The following is a 21667-nucleotide window of genomic DNA, read 5'->3' on the forward strand; positions in this document are numbered from 1 at the left end:
TCCCAGGCATGTGAGCGGACTATTTTGTTGCATGATATGATGACGATGATGTACATAGACATTAATATCTTACTATCCTGTCCACTAAACATGACATATTACCTCATGATACATAGCTGCTGTGTAACCAGTGTGGCAACATGTGGATGGTGTTTATATTTTATTATCAAAAACCTTTTTACAGATGAAAATACACCTCATGCCTGAGTGGACATTCTAAGATTGTGGCCGGTTTGTTGTAATTTGCCAGAATAAAACAAAAAAAGTGATGTATATAAGAAGACTTGATCCATTAGTTTAGTTTTTTTACATTCATCTCTTGAATTGTTTCATGTTTCACTGGAGGAAAAGTCCTTCTACTCAGAGAGAGATGGAAGTAAAGCTAATGGATTCCCCATCATTTCGTGTGGATATTTTGACCGTCACTTAACGACATTGACACACCGAGTGATATGAGCAGCGTGAAGTTAATATGTTACTCACGTGAATGCTCATTGAGTTTTAATGGCAAAGTTAATGTTCTTTTATACATATAAATGTATCTGGCACACCCATACATGTTTGACTGTGTCAGCTGTCCAGAGGAAAGTGTGGCGACAGATGAGAACATCATTGGCTAAATGTTATAGAAAACAGGGCAAACCACGGGGGATTTAATTACCCTACTCTACAAGGATCATCAAACGTATTAATTCAGTTGCGCATCCACAGATAGAAATTGTTGGAGGAATACCAGAAATTGATCGCTTTTAGCTGGGTCGTCTTTGAGTCGATGTTTTGCATCCTTCATGTAAGAAAAGCATCCCATCCTCTGCCAATCCCATTTTTGCTTTAGTTTTCAAGTTATGCGAGTGTTTGTGTGTTGAGATGATCGTCAGACGTCGTCAGATCACACATGTAATCTCTGCATGCTGCACACAAATACATTCATCCTACTGTGCGTGTGTGTGTGTGTGCATGTGTGTGTGCACATTCATTCATTGTTGCATGTGCCGTTTGTGCTTTTGCACAATGAGTGACAATAATGAGGTGGTAGGAGTGGGTACTGAGCCAGTTTGCTGCCTGCCTTTCTCATTCAGACAAATGGAAATAACTCAGAGTGACCTGTTTACATAAGACGGCGCAGAGAACTGGCAGGGGCGGCTGACAGAGACACCCCGAAGGAGGCGGGCCAGAATGTCCTGTTTTTCTGTCTACGTCTCTCCCTGAGTGTGTGTCCGGGCGTGCGTGCAGGCGCGTTTGTCTGCACATTTTTTTTTCTGCAAGCGCTCGGTCGTGCACCCTGGTGCGAAGGAATGAATGAGAATAAAAGAGAGAATCCGCTGCGTGCGCGTCCGCGTGCGCACACGTGCACGCACATTACTTAATGAAGTCTTTGATGCATCCTTTGCTTCCTGCTCGAAGGCCTCTGGTGCCTGTGCTGGTGCAGAAATGGATGCTGCTAATTTTAGCGTCTCTGTGAGAATCTCTGAATGTGTGAGAGGAGGAGAGGGAAGGATAGACCACAGAGGGAGGTCGGAAGGGAAGACAAAAAAGTGAGAGGGTAAAAATAAGACACAGAGAAAAGAAAGAGGAGGCTGTGAGAGAGTGAATGGCGAGCTGAAATAACTCTCGTTCAGGCATTCACGAGCTACACGATGAGCACTCAGAAGGGTGCACTTTAGATCCGAAAAACACGTATCATTCGTCATTATTATTTTTAGGGAGCACTGACGGAATCACGTGAGATTTAGCTCAGACTGGAATAAGTATCAGCCGTTAGGTCGTGTGGAGTCAGCTCATTAAACCTCTACTTAAGATAAACACAGTGTATCTGATAAAAGAGGAGATCCACTATGTTGACCCAGATCAAACATGTGCATAATTACAGTCAGGGTTTATATGAATAACTGCACTGTGTTTTAGCGGCAAGCAAGGAGTCCTCCCTAAGAGGAGGAAAAAGTAGCGCTTCTTCTCGACTTCACAATACTCGTGTGATGAAGTTCTACAGTACACGGTGTATATCCACTGTATAGCTGTTTAATGGCCGTGGTCTCTGGAGCATGTCATTAAAAATCGAATGCTCCAGCAGCCCATTAACTCATCCTCAGCCTGTTGGAACAACCTCACTCCGTGGAAAATTTTAATTGAATTTCAATTAATGTACCTGCCTCTTCAGGGGGGAGTTTTGTTTCCACAGAAATACATTGTTTACAGGGCTGGGGCATGGCTAAAGGTTGGATGTTGTCCTGCAGTGTGATTTTAATAAGCTCGTCTGTTTTCCTGTTGCTGTGTCTAATGCCTTTATTGCAGTTTTCAGCACAGCGCTGCACACTCAGATCTGATCCCTCCGTGCCTCAGCTCACTTGTGCGTAGCTTTTTATAGAGTATATTGAGTTCATAAAGCGCTGAATGTTGCAGGTAGTGCATTTATTCCATACATGCAGACCTCATAAATTCCTGATAAAATCTCTCAGACGGTCAGTCCAGTGGAATAGGGTTCAATTTCAGTGATAACGATTTTTGTGACGTTCCCGTCTGTGCTGCATTTTTGTGGGATGAACAAATCCACCTACAGTAACCGAGAGTTGACCTAGACTTCTGTACATTCCCACCTGTAATGAAATCCAATAATGTTAATTTAGTATATTCATCCATTCATTTTATTTCATTCATTCATTCATTCATTCATAAATGTAATGACAGTAAAATGTTAGATTCCTGTGAAACAGCATCGAAAAGAACCTGTCGTGGACACCGCACATCTCCATCCAGCCCAGTGGAGCAGCACTGTATCCTGCCTCTTTCCTTTTAGACTCCCTTCTTGAATACCTAATCTGCTCTGATTGGTCCTCTTTAACATGCCTGACCCAGCACCGCTCACTGTGTGTGTTTGGTTTGCTCTGTCATGTTTCTAGCTTTGCTTCTACAGTGATTATAGGCAGAAGTCATGCAAATGTCTGACACGGTGATGTAGTGTGATGTCAAGAAGTCACAATATTAAAGACGAGACTGCTCGTGAAGTGCCTGAAACGCCTCATAAGTGGTGTTTTCTGTGGGAGGAGTTACTTTGAAGAATATTTTACATGCACAGGAACATATATAGCACACTGAGGGAAAGGGGAAAAAAAACCCAAAAAGTATATTTTAAGTTTCTGTCAACTTTTACTGAGGAGCAATAGAAAGCACCTTGGCTGGAAACATCATACACGAGTAAGGTGTGTGCATTGCCCAGGACAGGAAGGCTCTGCAAGACGTCATTAATACTATCAAGCATTATTGATATCGGCAAGGTGAGAGGCGGCCCGAGCAGATGGATGCTTTGAGGCAACACCCATCCAAAGAACAACAGGAGTATCTGCTGCTGTACCACCAGACTACATAGCAGCTTCCCTCCACAGTCTGTGAGACTCCAAATCTCATCCTCCACACTCAAATACAAAAATTCATTTTGTTTTGACTCATTAATTATTAATCCATCTGCATATTTTTGTTTTCCGTCGTAGCCTAAAGGGATTACAAACTACACTGTTATACAACCTTCTGTTGTGAAATGATACTTCATTAATCTTGTGTCTTTAATGTTCGTACAGATGAAATAGACGAGTGAAATATGAGACTACAGTGGTGATTCACGATAATGAACCGAGAGTGGTCTCTTAGTTTGACTCTGTCCTAATGGATTAGAGTCTATGCTTAAGTCACATCAACAGGAGTTAGTGTCTCTGGTGGGCTCTGGTGTTATAGCAGAGCTGTGTCAGTAGGGCCCCTCTGATAGGGCTTAGGAGGCCCTTTGACAGAACTGGGTCAGAAGCCAAGATGAAGGAATTATGTCACAAAGAGGAACTATACTGGCCCCAGCTGCAACTCCGGTCCTCCAGCCTTTTGTCTCGAGCAAATCTGTCCAACCACACGCTCCTATGGAGAAATTCACCGAATGGTAATTAGGGGATGGAAATGCTGTGGTGTACCGCCGCAGTTCATCATAATATCCACGGCATTTAAATCAATGAGGCAGAGAGTGAGTGAGTCTCCTGTGAGTTTGTCCGTCCCTGTGGGCTGACTCAGACAAGATGACATCCTCACCAGGGACCCTGAGCCTACTCCTCCCTCAGGACAGCCCACACTATTTACCACCAGCAGGGCACAAAGGCACACACACACATATAGACGGCAGATGTGCGCACACGCACACACAAGCATGATGCGATACACACAGATATGATGGGCCTATTTAAGTGGACTGATTGCAGCGCTAGCTCATACATTTGTTTATCTTCATATATATTAGCAGAGGCGTGGGTGGAGTGGAATCTAAATGAGATGGGTGTGGCGATTAATCATTATCTTCTCAGCCGGTCTCATTATCTATTACACAGCTGTACTACTAATCACAATGGCCCACAATGAAAATGTCACACGAGATAAAGTAAACAGTGCCGGGATCTGCTGTTGTCCAGGAAGCAGAGAGTGGCAAGGTGCAAATGTACACTGCCACCGAGCCATTTGCATGATTGCATAAACAGGAAATTCACCATCACAGTATAATGCAGTTCGGAAGAAAGGCTGTGTGGAAGAGATTTTAAAATAATAGATGAAGCGAAAGTCCTCCCTTCATCACTGTCTTATTTAACCAAAGCCGTTACAGTCATAATTCTACTGTGTCACATCATATTGCCGTTAACGACGCAGGCATTGAACCTGTTGCTGTATTTTTGGCTGAAACTATAGAGGGAGAATAATGGGAAAGGGTGGCGAGGGAGTTCAGTGATGTAGAGAGAGCGGTGTGAAGTGTGTGTGTGGACCGGCATAGTTATTTTGCGGGAGCCTGTTATTGATCCCCTGCATCACTTTCTTAATAAACTGCAGATGAAGCACATAATTTGGGTATCAACCAGTCGTTAATCTCCAGCTCATTACAGACTCAGCCTTGCCGGCATTTCTACTATAACTTTTATTAAACTTGCCTTTTTCTAAACGGTCAAGCCAACACACACAAACACAGGTATTCTGGTTCCCAAAAAATTCCCGTCCACACCAACAGTATGAAAACGCAAACGCAGGCTGCCAAGCGCAACAGGTGGCGATGTAACCTCTACCATAAGGCCACGTTGGCTAATCAGAATCAATCAAATGAGACACGCCATAAAACTACAGTTTTCTTGTCCACACATTAATACCGAAAACGGCGCTTCTGAATAACTTCACCCAGGCAGGAGTTTTCCGTTTCCATTGACCTGGAATGCCGTTTACGTCTAAGTATTCTGAACGTATTCCACGTAGTAATATTACAGGAAGCACCGGCCGTGTCCTCAAATGTTCTGAGTCTTTGGCTGTGCACTGGGAAGCAACGTCTAACACTCTGGTGCCTTATTTGCATGCAACTACGGTATTGTTGTGTCTTCTGTGCAGGGAACACAGAAGTCCCATATGAATGGATAAAACATATTTCATCGTAGCGCTGCTTACACCAGTCTGTGTGTCGCTACAAGGATAGCATACGTTCATGCACGCACATGCCTGCCATGCTTAAATTTTTAATGCGGCAATCTTTATGACACCACGAGGAGGCTCCACGTGGCTGGATTTGCATAAACAGCATAAATAAATAGCAATTGACTTACTGTCCAAAATGACGGATTGCCCATTCGAAAAAGTGTGACACCTTAACTTTACAATGTAATCGCTGTCCTGAAAGTAAAATTCCTCAATGAATGATAAATGAATCATACTGAAGTTCATAGGACTGTAATTAATTTTGAGCAGACCTTGATTGTGTTTGAAAGCTCAAGAAAAAGTCTGTCGCCTCCAATGTTTTCAGGTGGCGCCCCTAATGTAATACCATTTTCTGGGGGAAAAAAAAAAAAGTAGATGATTCATTCTGAAGCTGGACTATTTCTGTTTGTTTTGTTGCAGTATTTTTAAAGCACTTCCCTCCGCGGCCTCAATTTCCCTCAATTTTTCCCCCATTTTCAAACATCATATTGGACCCAGTGGATGGAAAATGATATCTTTTTTTTTGTTTTCATTCAAAGTGCGCATTCTGTCATTCTGCCCGTTTTCTAGATACAGGATATGAGCTGTATGAGTCCGTACCTTGAAAGCCGTAAGATTTTCAAGAACTTAAAAGTCTTTCAACCTCTGGCAGATATTCCTGTCTGCACACCACAGGCTTTGAAGTTCTAAAGAAAAATGCTAATGCAGAATATTTAGCTGGCACAGTGATCCATCCCTTTTGAGAAACAAAATGCTGATAAAGATACTCTGGAACTCTGTGTGTTCATTTGAAAAGCCAATGCATCAGTGATGGTGCGTGCTTCTCTTGCAGTTCCAAGCACATTGATAGGAAGTTCCTCTAAAGACGTATTCCAATATATTTGATGATCCTGACCTTTACTTTAGTGCCACTATCAGGATAACATTTCCACTTGTAGACACAAAATACTGTATTCACACTTACAAGGAACATTCTTCATGTCCACATTGTATGATCTGTCATACACAACCACTGGCCGGACAAGCCTTCTCCTTAAGAACTGCATGATTGTCAGGAGAGTCGGTTATTGTTATTGTCACGTACAAATAATACTCTGCCAAGACTCTTTTGAGACCGTTTGTTTTTTAAGCCCTGTTGCAGTAAATCAATCATCATTTCAGAAGACAATGTAAAATATTTGTTGGAAAACAAAACAACGAGTCACTCTTTACTTAACTCAAATGCAGCAAACGTATTGCGCATTTCTCATTGATAGTTTTCTTTATAAAGTTCGGGCTTATATGAGTGATTGAAACCTTTTAATCAAGTTTTTTAAGATGAATATTATGTTTGGAAACAGCCGCAAATTCATATTTTGGGCAGTAGAAACATGTTACATTAATTATGTGCAGGTTTTGATAGCGTAGATGTGTTTGAGTCGATGTAATGCACGGACACGCACACACAAATATACACACGTACGCACTCACATAGCAAGCTAGCAGAACTTGGCTGGCAGCGCCAAATAAAACACCTGCTGACCTCCACTTTTCTGTCTCCCAGCTGACCTCCATCTGCTTCCTTTAGGTGACTATGAGTGTGTGACAGCGAGGGTGTGTGTGTGTGTGTGCAGACAGACAGCTTAGAGCAGATAGGTTGACAAACTGCAACTGTGTGTGGTTGTGTGTGTGTGTGTGTGTGTGTCCATCCTGTATGTGTATAAGCTGCCTCGCAGTGCCAGCTCAGTTATTAAAGCGGCACTGCCACAGTGGATCCCTCGGTTCAGATATTACTGTACGCATCCTCTGCGGCAGAATATCTGCAGGTCGTCTCTGGTAGAACAACCCCGACTCAACATTCGCCCTGCTTCCAACCACCTGCTCCTCCTGTGACACACACACAGGCTGAGTAGGTGAATCCAGGTGAAACCTTAAATCCCTCTGCAATTTCTGCCATCAAAGCCCACTTTGGCTATGAAGGTTAGGTGCAGATGAAAGCCGTGATCCCAACCTTCTTTCTAGTGTTTGGCCCGAAGAGAATATAACCGTAAAGGTGCCGGGATCATTGCGGCTTTTCAGCAGCTATCTGCACGACTTTACAAAAACTTTGAACAGTCATCTGGTGTCTAGTGTGGCTGACTGCTGGGATTTATGAAAAGGTGTTAAAAAATCTATATGTGTAAGCTGAACAAACTCCACCTCAGGCTTTGACTGCGTGAGAGGAGAAAATAACTTGAATAGATGCCGGGCCAACACAAATGATAGTATTTCTCGTATCATAGGATATTTGAAGATGTCAATTCTCTGCCACTTTTGGATGCATTTTCCACGCACCACTTGGCAGCTGGTCAGTGTTGCCAGTGCTGTGATTTTCTGCTCATCAAGGTTCTATTTCTGACACTCTGTTACCTACTGTATGTGAAGAGTCTTGGTGGCTATGGCAACTGTCCACTTATTCTTACGCAATATTTTGCTGTATAAATCTTTACAGCCACTGTTTCTGCTGTATTTTTCGAGAGACACACACACACGCGCTGTCAAACCTTGAAACGAAAGCTTTGCATGTTGGGCAACATGTGTCCCATGTTGTTATGCAGTCACCTCAGATGACTAATGCTTAAGCCTTGAGTCTCTGTTTTGTTTTTCACGTGCGTACATGCCACACATATATGACTGCCTTTCCCTTTCAATTTTGATCAGCGTTTTTGGTGTGCGGTGCAGTTTCTTTTTCTCGATTTTCAAAAGTGGAGCACTCGGTTTCTTCTCCATTCAAACGGGAGCAAACTATAGCATTGTGCACTTGGAATACATTATCCACAGGTAAATATGTTAATTGGACATATGTAAATATTTTCCTCTGAGCTTAGAGTGGAGTGCAGGCTGGCAGGCGTTGCACTATTCATCAGAGTAAGCACCGGGGTTCTTATCAGGATTAAAGCGCGACAGGCAGGGCACAATGCCTGGATTTAAACATGTCTTTGATGTGACGCGAATGTATGTATCGTGTATCTGCGGAAGGGCGTGTGAATATGTGTCTTTATTTCTGCTTCTCCATTCAGAGGCACCCACTGTAAAATTAAGAAAAGAAATCCATCGCACTCTCTTACATTCCCTGCTTCTGTAGCCCTGTGTAAGATGGAGTATGCATTGCCAATTTTTTGTCTCAAGAAAGCCGAGATGAATCGGAGTTCGCCACCGTCATTTGAATCAGTTTCAAAAATATTCTCAAAGAAGCATTCAGATGATCAGATGAAGCTTCACCACTATCTGAGGGGAAACTGTAACAGCTACCGAATCGATAAAAAAGATGTCTGCACTACACGCCATAGAGAAAGGGATTGTATGGCTCTTTACATACAATATAAAATGTGCTAAAAAATTTGATTGAGACTTGACAGAGAAGAGAAACAATGCAGGTCACTAAAAAAGAAAGTGAATCAGACAGGAAGGGGGGGAGTGAGACAGTGAGGCGAGAGCGTGGTGGCTCGCCTCGGGTAAGGAACGCGTTTGGGAGGTTTTTGTGATGCAATACACAGACAGCACTCGCTCGGTGATTGTGCATTGCGGTTGATGAGGCGTTTATTACAACGCTGTAATGTTAACAAATGTGGGACTGACTGATGGGGAATGTGACATGGTGGATTTCCGAATGCAACTGTTCCGGTTAAAGTTTATGGAGTTACAGCTTTTTCGGTTAAGGTCAGAGGAAGATCATGGTCATGGTTCAGTGAGCTCGATGTTTACTGGTGGTCGGAGACGGGATGTGCAGACTCCAGTGTCTCAGTAAGACACACTGTCTGCACACCCAACGACCGCCTTCTACCATCGCTGCTGACATACACCGGTCATTATCTGCATGGCCACAAAAGGTCACTTTCTAGGAAACAACGGCTGTTTAAACCTTTAAACAAACCACCGACTCTATCATTTTTGGCCATGCCAGAGGCTCGATGGAGGTAGTCAAGTGTAAGTCATCAGAAATATCAGAAATGTCTCAATTGATTATCTCTCAGTGTTTAATCAGCTGCTCTGCGTAATCAGCTGCTCTACGTTTAGCTCTCAATGGTCGCTAACATGCTAAACAAAGATGGGAACTGTTAAACATCACCGATATACAGTAAAAGGGTTTTCATCACAAGTATGTTAACATGCTGACCAACCACCAGACAAATGCTTGAAAAATAAAATGATGATTTACAGCTGAGTTGCTGGTGAATTTGAATGTTAAAGTTAAATTCCAGTCCCGATCCTGACGTTAGCATTTAGCTCAAAGCTGCTCTGCTCCTAAGTACACCCACAGAGCTCTGGGTATGGCCCTACACTCTCAGAGAGCATCTGCTCTTCTCATTCGTGAGAGTTTCATCTCTTTTGCATGAAATGTTGTTTTGCTCTCTCATCTTTGATCTGTTTTCTGTTTTATGTCTCGCAATCATGTCGTCCTTTATGTTGCGCCCATGATTCCCCGCGCTGCCAGGATAATTCCTCTACGCTTGTTTTGTTCCTTGCCCTTGTTCTTAGTGCCACGGTCTCATCTGCAGGACTGTCGCAAAGATAGTTTAGTTTACCGACCACTGCAGTTGTAGAACAGTTTTCTTCTCATGGTCTGTCGTCTTTTCTCTTTTGTCTCACATCCCTCTTGCTGTTTCTACTTCACTGGTTTTTCTTTCTTTTTCCCTCATCTCTTCCGCCCTCACTCCCTCCATCTCTCCTCCAGGGGATCCCATGGAAATGTTTAATTGTTCTGAAATGTCTACAGTGAGCTGGACTAAATGACTCAGCAGCCATGTCGGCTGACATGAAAATCGAATGCCATTTAGCCTCAATGTGTTTCCAGCTATTCAAGGGCTTGCTTTCTTTTGTAGCGAGCCGAAGACATTCCCATGCTTGGTTTTTATTTTCTTATTCTTTTGAGAGCTCAAGGCTGTACATAATTGAGCCTTTTAAGATGTCAGATTAAAAAGCAACCACTTCTACCCAGGTCTTTTTATACGTATTAAGATGTCTGCACAATTATCCACGTAAATGTGTGTGTGTCTATGCTTGTGCTTCGAGTTTTGTGGAGAAAGTCGCATAATGTGAGGTGCTGTTTGTTGTGTACAGATCAACACATCAAACACATTTACTGCAACTACATGGTGCCCTACAGTTTAACACATTGTGTCCATGTGTGAGACTGCCTGTTTTAAGAGCTGTGACTTTAGTGTACACACTGCATATGCTAACATATGGTTGATATGTTTTAATCTGCATTACAGAGCATGACAAGCACCGCCTATGCAAAAGTACTGAATACATGAATCTTCACTTCAAAGTCAAATGGTTCCACAATGAGTACGTCCGTGACCTGCCGGCCTTCAAGGGTGTTTCCCCAGAGTATTCTCTGTAAGTGACCTCTCATTTTTCACACACGGGTGCATGCTGAGATGTACAAAAATGCAACACTCATTACTGTAAGATCAAAGCTTTCATTTGCACACGTGCGCTGTACATATTGGAATGTGATTTTTAACTCATTATAGAACACGATAAGGCTTTTGTAACATCCAAGTTAAAGCAAACAGTGGAAAGATGTGTTGAAATGTCTTTGATGTGTCTATGTTGTGTTATATTCTCTGTTTATTTCTGCCTGTAATCATTGCCTACATTTAGCAGAAAAGAAATTCTCATTGGCAAAATGAAATTTTACAGGTTCTAATACTTAAGTAAAGTGGATTACATGGACAAATGGAAGGGTCCATGTATTGATCTCTGTGGAACGCCAGGGGAAACTATTTTGGATTAGTTCATAATTAAAAAAAAAAAACATTTTAAATATGTTTTAATCATTTTTCAGTACCCCTTAAACCATAATGAAAAGGCCTCTGTAATGGTGGGACTATCAATCATGAGCTCATCGCTCCAGTCACTTTCTGGTGAAGACTAAATCTGTAAAACGGTCATGTCCGTGTAATCTGTGTTGGCAGTTTATTCTCACAAAGCCTTTAAGGGAGCTGATCATAAACTGTTTTGGATGAGGAGACAAATTTATAGCCTAAAAGCGTGTTTTTGTTCTTCTTTTCACGCTTCCCTGTTTTCCATTGTGCATGCATAATTATGTGCGGCAAAGCAGGCATAGCTGCAATATAAACACGTGTAATGCAAGCAGGGAACGCAGTGCCCTCTCTCCCATCCTGTCGGTCTATCAGAGTAATGACTCACCCGCCCCATCTCCAACACTGTCACTCAAACACCATCTCTATCAGGATTGATTCTTCCACAGGCACACACATCATACATACAGGCACGCACACACAGACTTCCTCTTCCGTCTGCCTGTCTCTCTTCTCTTTCTCCGTCGACACGCCCACCTTATTTATTGGCTTTCCCTCCTGTAGCAGATGCCCTTAGCCAGAGTACAAAGCAGTTTTGGGGGGGACATCCGTTGCTCTGAGGACAAGATCAGGCACTATATTAAACAAGGAAATGGCAAAGTGAAACAGACAGAACAGCATTATTATTCCGCTAACAAATGTACTTCCGCACCCGACTCATCCGTCCCGGCCTGTCCTGTCCTCTGCTGTCCTCTGTCTGAGCCTTGCAGTCTAATCTGTCCACAAACTGAAACCTGATATCAGTGCCCACACGGATTGCAGCCTCGGCCAAAACCACACTGAAATCTGCGAGGTCTTTTCAGGATACCTTTCTGAGTGTAACACGATCGATTTTCATTGATCCCCCTTAAATACAGTGGTTCCTTGAAAATGTTTAAATAGATATAAAGCCTTGGTCTCAAAATTGTTCGGATGAAGTAAACCCAGGCTCATCTGGCGCTCCAGACAGATGAGATGAACCATAACAATGCTAAAGAAACACACTTTCCAGCTATGATTTGACCTTTCAATGACAGAATGATTTATTCTTTTTCAGATGGTTCGAGCCGTTTGTCATTCAGTGGCTTGATGAGAATGAGGACGTTGCCATGGATTTCCTGAATGGAGCGCTGGAAAGGGACAAGAAGGATGGAGTGAGTATATCATTAAATTATTTCTTCAAATGTAGCCTTACATTCAACCGTGCCAATCCACTTAAAGACCGCTTTTTTATTCACAAGAACAGCCCGCTACGACTTCAACTTACCTCTGGAGGGGGAGGGTTGCAGGGATAAAGGAAATGTGCGCAAGATTTGGTTTGGTTCAGAAATGTTTTCTATAACTTGATGCACTGTTTAAACAGGAAAAAGCACCACAAAGCACATTTTGGTACAGTTTAAAATGTTTTACTGTTTCAAACTGTATCGTGCAGCTTTCTATTGCAAAGCAAATGACAATATTGTAACCGACTTTTTAATCTACACGGTTCTCTTCATATTGTTACTCGTACTTCAAAAACAGGTATAATGTTGTGCAAAATCTTCTGTGGTTCTATACCAACCTTTTTCAAGTCAGAACATTACTCAAGTGAAATCTTCTCATAAACTTGTCAACTTTCAACAGAAACCATTTATTACAAAATGGAGGTGAAAATGTGTGGGTGTTTACGAGCCTGTCAAAGTGTACACAAAGGCGCTGCGCATTATTTTCAGTGTGGGTACCATTTTAAATTAAATACTCCCCAGCTTTATTAAAGATTCACCACTAAATTAGCTTCCGTACTCTTTTAGAGGTGATGCAGCCTGATTACGTTTAATTTACCTGAGAAGAGAGCAAACGCTTCAGGCCTTCTGCTTAGCTAGACAAACTGTGTATCACCCCCATAAAACTCATATTCCACTCGGGCTAATTGCAACATTTTCAATTACCGCTGGCTGAAAGGTTTGAGCCAAGATGTCCACCAAACAAGGGTGAAAAATAAAACCCATCATTCGCTGTTTCTTTCACACATGAAACAGGTGGTTAAATGCAGGATTCCAAATGCGTGCAAGACACAACTCTTAAGTGTTTCAGTGTTGTCAGTGCATCTTAGCAGCAGTTAGTACATCAACCTGCTAAGGTCAGTGGCAGTTTGTGTTTTTTTTAGATTTCTGCTCTGTGAGCGATGTGGTCATAGAGTAACTGGTTCACTGAATCGTATCTAGTCTTCACTGTCCTCACCTCTCTGCTACTCTCTCCACCCTCATGTCCCACTCTCACGCAACAGTTCCAGCAAACCTCGGAGCACGCCCTCTTTTCCTGTTCGGTGGTGGATGTGTTCACTCAACTTAACCAGAGTTTCGAGATCATCAAGAAGCTGGAGTGTCCGAACCCGCAGGCCCTGGCTCACTTCATGTGCCGCTTTGCGAAGGTCAGGCTCTTTGGAGAGGCCCCCTCAGTGAACCCTGAATGCTCCTGCGGGGAGTAATAACTTACCGTTAAAGAGTTTGCTATTGATCTGAGGAGACTCTGTGGTCTATTTATTCTGTCTGATATTATCTTGTTATTAGGTTGTGACTGCTTTAAATGTTCTCAGAAACTCAATAATAGAACAGCAAACAAACTGTAACTGTAAAAAAATGTCTCCCCCTCCCTACAGACTATCAACAAAGTTCTTCTGCAATATGCTGCAATCATATCCAAGGAATTTCCTTCGCATTTAAGCAAGGAGAACGTGGTAAGTGCCCTTACTCAAACGTCTGCAAACGTTAATAGCAAAGGTTACAATGGAAATATGGTCGCCAGGTGATGGTGTTTCTGTGATGACAGCGGTTTGCATGCAGACCATGTAGAAAACGCTTCAGATAGCAGCCCTGTCTATTCTAGGCTGAGCCCTGCCTCGTCTTCTGTTATGCACTTAATAGTGTCTCTATTAACCGGGATGCAATTATTCATTTCACAGCCCACAGCTGATAGGGAAAAAGTCATTGGTATTTTTCCGGACTCTCTGTCCATTGTTTAATGTGACGGATGACTAAATGCAGAGGCTTCCGAGTGGCCTAATTATCCACACTGGTCTTTGAAGTTGAAGTGAGAGATAACACACAGGGTACGGGCGGAGGAGGCAGATGTTTCCTTACAGTGTTGACAGGCTCATTACAATTGACCCAGAGAAAACATGAAATGTCCCTCCTCGAGACGGGACCCAACAGACAGCTGATGGGAGAAGAAAATAAGAGGCAGATGGAGTTGCACAGCGGCAGGATTACATCAAATTAAACCTAATCTCTAATTGTCAGGCTGTCAAGTACAGTACACGACCCACATCGTAGCCATCTCGACCGAGAAATTTACTGTGCGTCTGCGTTTGCCACCCAAAAATGAAAATGTACATTGAGAGAGGAGTAGTGTTAGACCACTTATATCGAATCAGTGTCTACTTTTGACCCCTGCTACAACAGTCGTAGTGAGGACATGGGTGGTTCAAACTTTCACTTTAAGGACTTTAAAAAGCCTTAAGGGATAAAAGTATGTATAAAAAAGCACAAATTATACAAAAGTCACTATAATACCTCAGATTTATCTCACGATAACCCAAGTGTCTGATTCGACTGATGCAGACTATGAGTCTAAGCCTTAGGCACCTATTACAGGTGGCATTACCCACTCTCCCAATCTCTACAGGAAACAACAACAACAACATTCAAGGTAGCAGTTTAAAATCTTAAAATGGCAAATTAACCTAGCCATAACCGGGTCACGAACAATACAGACATTAACAAGCTAGCAGCTGTTACCTTTTCTTTTGCAGGTATCTAGCCATTTTAATGCCAGGGCTCCCTTCCCTACAAGCAAAAAAAATTCCTCTCCGACACTATTTCACAGTAGCACCGTAGCTACATCATGGGCTTATGTAGTGTTAAAGATAATTGTGATTGGCTTAGAGAAATACAAAAAGAGCCAGAGTATTCTTCCCCCTATCGCAGGATGATAATAGTTGCAGCCAGACATTTCTGCTGTAGAGACAAGTCTGGCTATTCAGACTAGAAACCACTGACCTAGAGGATCTGCTTTTGCAAACACAGCACAGATATGAATCCATTTTGTGATATTGATAATATTTGCAGACAAACTTAGCTCAGCATCACCATATTCAAACATCATTACCCCGCTGAATACTGTAAATCAATAGATACGCTATTATTCTATTATCTGATATCACAGCAGCCTCTCACATTTAAATAAAATGTTATAATATAACCGATAGGAGTGTTAGTGCACCAAACTGTTTATTCTATTTATTTTGCCACCCTCGCTCAAGCTAGAAGTATGAAAGGGGAAAAAAAATCTTTTTTTTCAGAATAAGAATATCTAATCACTCCCTTCAAAATATGTCCATAAATCTAGGAGAGAGACAGCCATTACGCGCCACCACAGAGACACTATTGGCTGCTGTGCGGATTCAAAGTCACCAATCATCCTTCTCCTGTGGGGCGTAGAATGATCATTTTAGTGCTATCCATTATCACCTACCATAATTTTTGGGGTATGTTTGTCAGCTGTTCTTTGGGCAGATAATGTTCGTAATGTGTGACTGAATGAAAACTCTGAAGAATTGCCCGCGGTCGCCGTAAAAAGCAGAGTGATTAATGTCTGTCATCTGTTAAACTTGTTGTTGAGCCGAGGAATCGATAACAGCTGACATATTCAGTGCAGACATTTCTCTCCCTCTTGTATTATGTATTGCGTTGCCCCGCTGACTGCCGATGTCGCGCCGAAACCTTGCATCTTTCTATAGATGACGTGTCAGGAAGTCAGAGCTGATGGATTTGACATTTTGCAACGTGTTTTCAATTACACGGGGCCGTCGAAAGCTCAAGTTGTCACAGTACGATGTCAATAAATCTGGGACATTTGATATACTACTGTTTGTATGATGTCAGCAACACTAAAAAAAACTTCACATTTGATGTTCTTGTCACATGTTGGATGATTCTCTGTACCGTACTGCGCACAACACTTATTTTTTGTTCTTGTGCTTTTACAGCCCTGCATCATCCTCAACAACATTCAGCAGCTCCGGGTCCAACTGGAGAAGATGTTTGAGTCCATGGGGGGCAAACAGGTCTGTGCCTACCTAAGTACATGTGTCCGCTATGTCCGTGGCAATTCACTTTCAGTAAAGATTTTCTATTTCTGGCATGTAATATATGAATTATTACAACGCAATTCCGCGTTGATCCCCGTCCTTCCGATGGAAGGTCGAACCATAAGCTAGAGAACAGCATCCCCAGGGCTTCAAAGGCTTCTGTGTCTTGCTAAAGGACACTTCAGCAGTGTTGATACCGGTTCATATGGAGGCTTAAACCACCATCCCTCAGATCAGCACTCTGCTGTGCGATAAATGCTGTGTCATGATTATGCAAATGATGGTTTTGAGATGACATTCAGACAGAGTGAAAGTGAATTGACCCCAACAGTGATGTGGCGTAATCCTTCCTCCTTCAGTTCTGTACTTAACCATCCAAAAGACTAATCTGACGTGTAGTTTGGTTTGCTAATACAACCTTTTCAACTCCTACCTCCACTACAGTTCCCCAATAACTTCCTCCTCTGTACCCCATCATTATTTTCCCACCACTAATCCCCTTTCTTTTCCTTTTTTGTAAATATTGAGTTTAAAGCTTTTAAAGTCTGTGTTTTGGGTTTGAAACACCATTGAATATTTCACCCCCCCCCCCCCCCCCCCGTCAACCTGTCAGTGTGTCAGTCTGACCTGAGAAGAAGCAGCCACGGCTTCTTATAACTTACACGCATGTTTCTCTCCAGTATCTAACGCCTGTGTTGCCTTGCGTTTTGTCTCCTGTCGTTGTGTCTTCTGTTTCCCCCTCCGTTTCCTTTCTGTGCTCTCTCTCTCTGTCTCCAGGAGGAGGGGGTTGTGTCCTTCTGTAAGGTGTGTGTCATAGGACTCGTCAACACCCCTTCCCACCATTTACCGAATGATACGAAAAAAAAAAAAGCACGCCCCCTCCCCCCCCCGTGCCTCTCCGCCACCCCTCACGCTCCTACGCTTCTCACCCCACCCCACCTCCCCTACCCCCACCCAACCCCCCCCAACCCCTCCAGCAGCATGTGCCAAAGAGCATACGGAATTTGAATTACCCATCACGCCTCTGGACAGGCTGCTCAAGCTCACCATCCCCGGCGCTGTGGGGATAGTGGCTCGACCCACCCGATCCCATCTTTATTTTTAGCTTGCTTTTTTTTTTTTTTTTTTCCCACGTCTCTACCACTTCTCTATCCATGTCTAATTTAGAAATGCGATATTTATTTTCTAAGTCGTTGTCCCCCCCCCCGCCCTTTTTTGTCCCTGACGCAAACAGCAGCGTCAGATGCTCACCAAAATCTCTGGCTGTGGTTTTGATCATCTCTATCCATTCCCCAGGCTGCAGCCACAAAAAAAGCTCCTGACAGGATTTTTCAGACCGTGTTTAATGAGCTTCTCAAACACTTACAAATCTCTCCAGCTGTGCCCTCAGCTGTGGGCTGCTACCTCCACACCAGTTAGCAGATCTCGACCTGGATCACTCCGAGTCTGTGATTGTCTGCAGGATAATGACACCAGAACTCTTTACATCCCATCAGAAAGTAAAGATGTGAACATTAACTGTCGATGTACGATCTGGTTCATCTTGAAAAGGCTGTTTTCAGTAATTTCTCTTGAATACTAATTACACAGCAACGGCATATTTCAGGTGAAACTCTCCCATTAGTTTCCTCCCTGCACAGCAGCCTATTCAATACAGAATAGGTCCCTATCAGCAATTAACTCCCAGAGAGCCAATGCAATTACTAAGAGCTGTTATCATAGCATTACCAATAACAGAGATTAGCAATAATCTCTTACAGTGCACACATTTGTGGAATCACCAAGAACTAACTCCCCAGATAGGTAACAGGTTTTATTCTGGGTGTTTGTTAATTTTGCTTTTGTCACTTTAAAATGGTGCTTTATTAAATCTTTATTAACCTGCCAATGTTTGGCACAAAGTGTGTTTCGAAAAATAACAGTCTGCCAGTGAGCAGATATTGTATTGTTGAAACAGGCAAAGCGAGGCAAAAGCTGGCTGCTGTTGATAGGCCGTCAGCCAGGGGACAGTTTGCTCACTCTGGATGTTCATCAGTGTCAAGTGTAACTAGCTACCATGGAGGAGCCAGGTGCTCCATAGTCTCCAAAATTGATGTTTCCTTTGCAGGAAGTTCAATTAGTGTAATGAAAAATGTTGACTATCTCTTGAGTGCATGTCTCAGAATGTGTGGTGGTGTTATTGGTACCATTGTTGACAACTTAAACTAGTTTCTGACAGTGCAAATGTAGAAGAAGAGACATACTGTAGGACACCCCAACTATCCATAGTCATTATACACATATATGTAAATAACAGTCATCGTATTATCCTCGACATAACATTCAGTTTCCTGGCTAATCCAATACATCCAATAATCTTTTCATGCTTGTCTTGAATCTGACATTTCAGAGGACGAACCTTTGAGATTTCTCGGCAAGTCGAAGAAATGCCCGCGACTACTGTCGAACGGAGGCTTTTCTGAAAAGATTGCAGTCTTGATGTGGACATCTGATTGGAGCATCAGACACTACACCAAGTCTGAGAGAAAATGTCCTCCTCTCATGAGGTGACAGGTGTCTCGGTTTATCTAACAGCCAAGTGAATTTCCTTCACCGGCATTCCCATTAAGACACAGTGTTCTTAAATAGAAAAGAATCCCTATTTCAGAAGACTGCCAGGCTGCAGTCTAAAAAACTTTCCCCAGGCCAAGGCAAACTGATAAAAGACCTTCTGTCTTTCCCTGCTATCACTTGAAGAGATGTTACCCGTTTCTCAAATAGTCAAATAACAACCACTACCTCGATGGGCAATTTTCTCCGTGACAGAAAAATCTTATGTGCCGCTATCCTTTTGAATGAGGTGACAGCAGCAGTATGCACATGTGCGCATGTTAACACACATACACACACATATATACATCTATCCGGTTCGTGGTGCGGAAAGAGGCAGAATGACAATATCTACAAAAGGTTTAGTTTACACATCCACTTCCCAGCTGAGCCATCCGCCATTACAGTGTGTGAGATGAGCGGCTCCATGGCTAAGCTTATCGGGTCTAATGGGACGATCTGTTATGCATGTGGTGCGGTGCCTGGCCTCACACATCCATCTCAGGCGCTCAGCGGCGTGTGTTCTCCACCCCCCCCATCCAAAACATCAATATTTGGACATTTGTACATGGCGAAACCTGATTCATAAGCGCCGAGACAAACAGTGACACAGATGCACTCATACATTAAGTCACCGACACACGCAAACCCACTCGCACACGCGCACGGCTTAAAAATATCAACACAGTCATTTTCTCAGAATATGCCACAAACATCTGCGCAACCATCACATGCACATGCATACATATGGCACCGGAGAAACCCTACACATGCCATGCATGGGCCGATACATGTTGTGAATCAGTTTTTTTTTGCAAATGTGTTTGTGTGGGCTGGTATTGAAAGTTGTTCAGTGCTAGCCATCGATTCGTCAATGTATCTCACTGTAGATGTTGAGGTGCATAGTAGATGGTACATCACCCCTGTGTAATAAAACAGAATTTGTACAATTCATTTCATATCAAAACCAACAATGAACAGTATTGTTGCCTGCAGGAGCCCTCTTCCTCTGCGACATTAAAAGTTAGCCAGAACTCTGTACATTCATCTATGACAGTAAGTGTGACTGCCTGTGATTACCAGGAGATACAATGTTGAGGCTCCCTGACAGCACACTCTCTCTACTGTAACTTGTGTAGTGGTGCACAAAAAAACGCTCCCTTCCGAGAGACCACCAGCCAGCTGCTTCTTTGCTGACACCGTGTCTCATGACGCGGCGAGCAGTCATCGTCGCAGCTCTCGGAGGTGAGCCGCCCATTTGTATTCAGAACGTCGCTCGGCACAGATGGCAGGCAGAACGAGGGGGAGGCCACCAGCGAGGCAGGTTACTCCTCTGTGCCTGTCGTCTCCCCCCCTCACCCTACCCCGCTGAGACCCCCACCCCAGTTGAGGCAGAGATTCAGAGGTCTAGTCAGTGTGGGGCTACTGTATGGACTGTAATGATGTAGTAACTGTCTGTCTTCCACTGACAGCTGGACGCAGAGGCCAGTGATCTGCTAAAGGAGCTGCAGAATAAGCTCAACACGGTGCTGGATGAGCTCAGCGGAGTGTTTGGCTCCAGGTGAGCATAGCTGTGACTCACCTCCATGTGTCTGTGTGGTTTTTTCCTTTTCATTCAGGGTTTTAACGTCTTCCATTCATGTGTTATCCCGTCAAAGAAAATCACACTTACAAGGCTGCTTCGTTACAGACGGACGTGTACTCGAGATATAATTGACTGGAGCTCTTGCTGTGCACCGTGGGAGCGCAGCAAGTTGCTAAACATTTCAGCTTGTAACAGAAGACACGCCTGCTCTTAAAGCCTTTTGAATAATCTAATGGGGCCAGTAGGAGTGAGATAGCGCCTCTTTAAAGTTGTGTTACTGCTGCCACCGGAAATAAGCACCCAGTTGCAAGGGATTTCACAGATTGTTGTTTTTCCCGCAGTTTCAAACCTGTGATCGAGGACTGTGTGAAGCAGATGAACCAGGAGCTCGTGCAGATGAAAGGCTCCGCCAAAGGGAGCAACGCAGCCATGGACGCGGAGTCTGTCCTCAGGCCTCTCATGGACCTCCTGGATAAAAAGTGGGTAAACACCAGATGCCAGCTCAGAGATTAGATGCTAACCTGGAAAGGCGTTTCTGAACTTTGCTCTTTGAAAGTCATTTATTGAAGAGTTTTGGCCTTGAGTTTATGCCAAATAAGGATTTTGTCCAGTGAAACTAACATTCATGGGGTGGTGAAACAGGTAGAAGGTGGCATGGATGAGGTAGCAAGATTTGTGGGTTACACCCCGCCTTTCCGAAACCCCGCTGTTCCGAACATAGACTTCAATTAATCGTAATGGCGTGGTTTCCCTCTTTTTTCAAAGACCCCGCTATTCCGAAAAGGCTATTGGGGAAACCCCTCCAGTCCGAAACCCCCCCACTCCGAACTAACCCTTACCTTAACCCACTTCAGAAATGTGCGAGTGCGGCTGGAAGTGGGGATTTCAGCACCACGGATAGCGGTGTTTAATTTCGGAACAGCGGTGTTATGGGGGGAGGGTCGGAACAGCGGTGTGTCGAAGTGGGGGGTTTCGGAATGGGGGGGTGTCGGAATGGAGATGTGTCGGAATGGGGGGGTGTCGGAATGGAGATGTGTCGGAATGGAAGGGCGTCCCCAGATT

At 43.5% G+C, this 21667-nt stretch overlaps 1 protein-coding gene across 3 annotated transcripts in view; it reads left to right on the forward strand.

Moving 5' to 3' along the window:
• Positions 1-21667, forward strand: part of unc13c (unc-13 homolog C (C. elegans)) — a 105019-nt gene that overhangs the window by 68349 nt on the left and 15003 nt on the right. For 2 of the 3 annotated variants that reach the window (XM_030413846.1, XM_030413847.1), the window contains 8 exons: positions 10710-10836; positions 12361-12457; positions 13570-13713; positions 13942-14019; positions 16330-16407; positions 17209-17235; positions 20493-20581; positions 20947-21084. In XM_030413846.1, the coding sequence (XP_030269706.1) occupies positions 10710-10836; positions 12361-12457; positions 13570-13713; positions 13942-14019; positions 16330-16407; positions 17209-17235; positions 20493-20581; positions 20947-21084 (778 nt within the window). The remainder of the gene's footprint in view (positions 1-10709; positions 10837-12360; positions 12458-13569; positions 13714-13941; positions 14020-16329; positions 16408-17208; positions 17236-20492; positions 20582-20946; positions 21085-21667) is intronic. The other variant, XM_030413848.1, reaches the window with a different exon arrangement.

Source organism: Sparus aurata, chromosome 4 (assembly GCF_900880675.1).
Source record: "Sparus aurata chromosome 4, fSpaAur1.1, whole genome shotgun sequence".
Classification (NCBI taxonomy): Eukaryota; Metazoa; Chordata; class Actinopteri; order Spariformes; family Sparidae; genus Sparus; species Sparus aurata.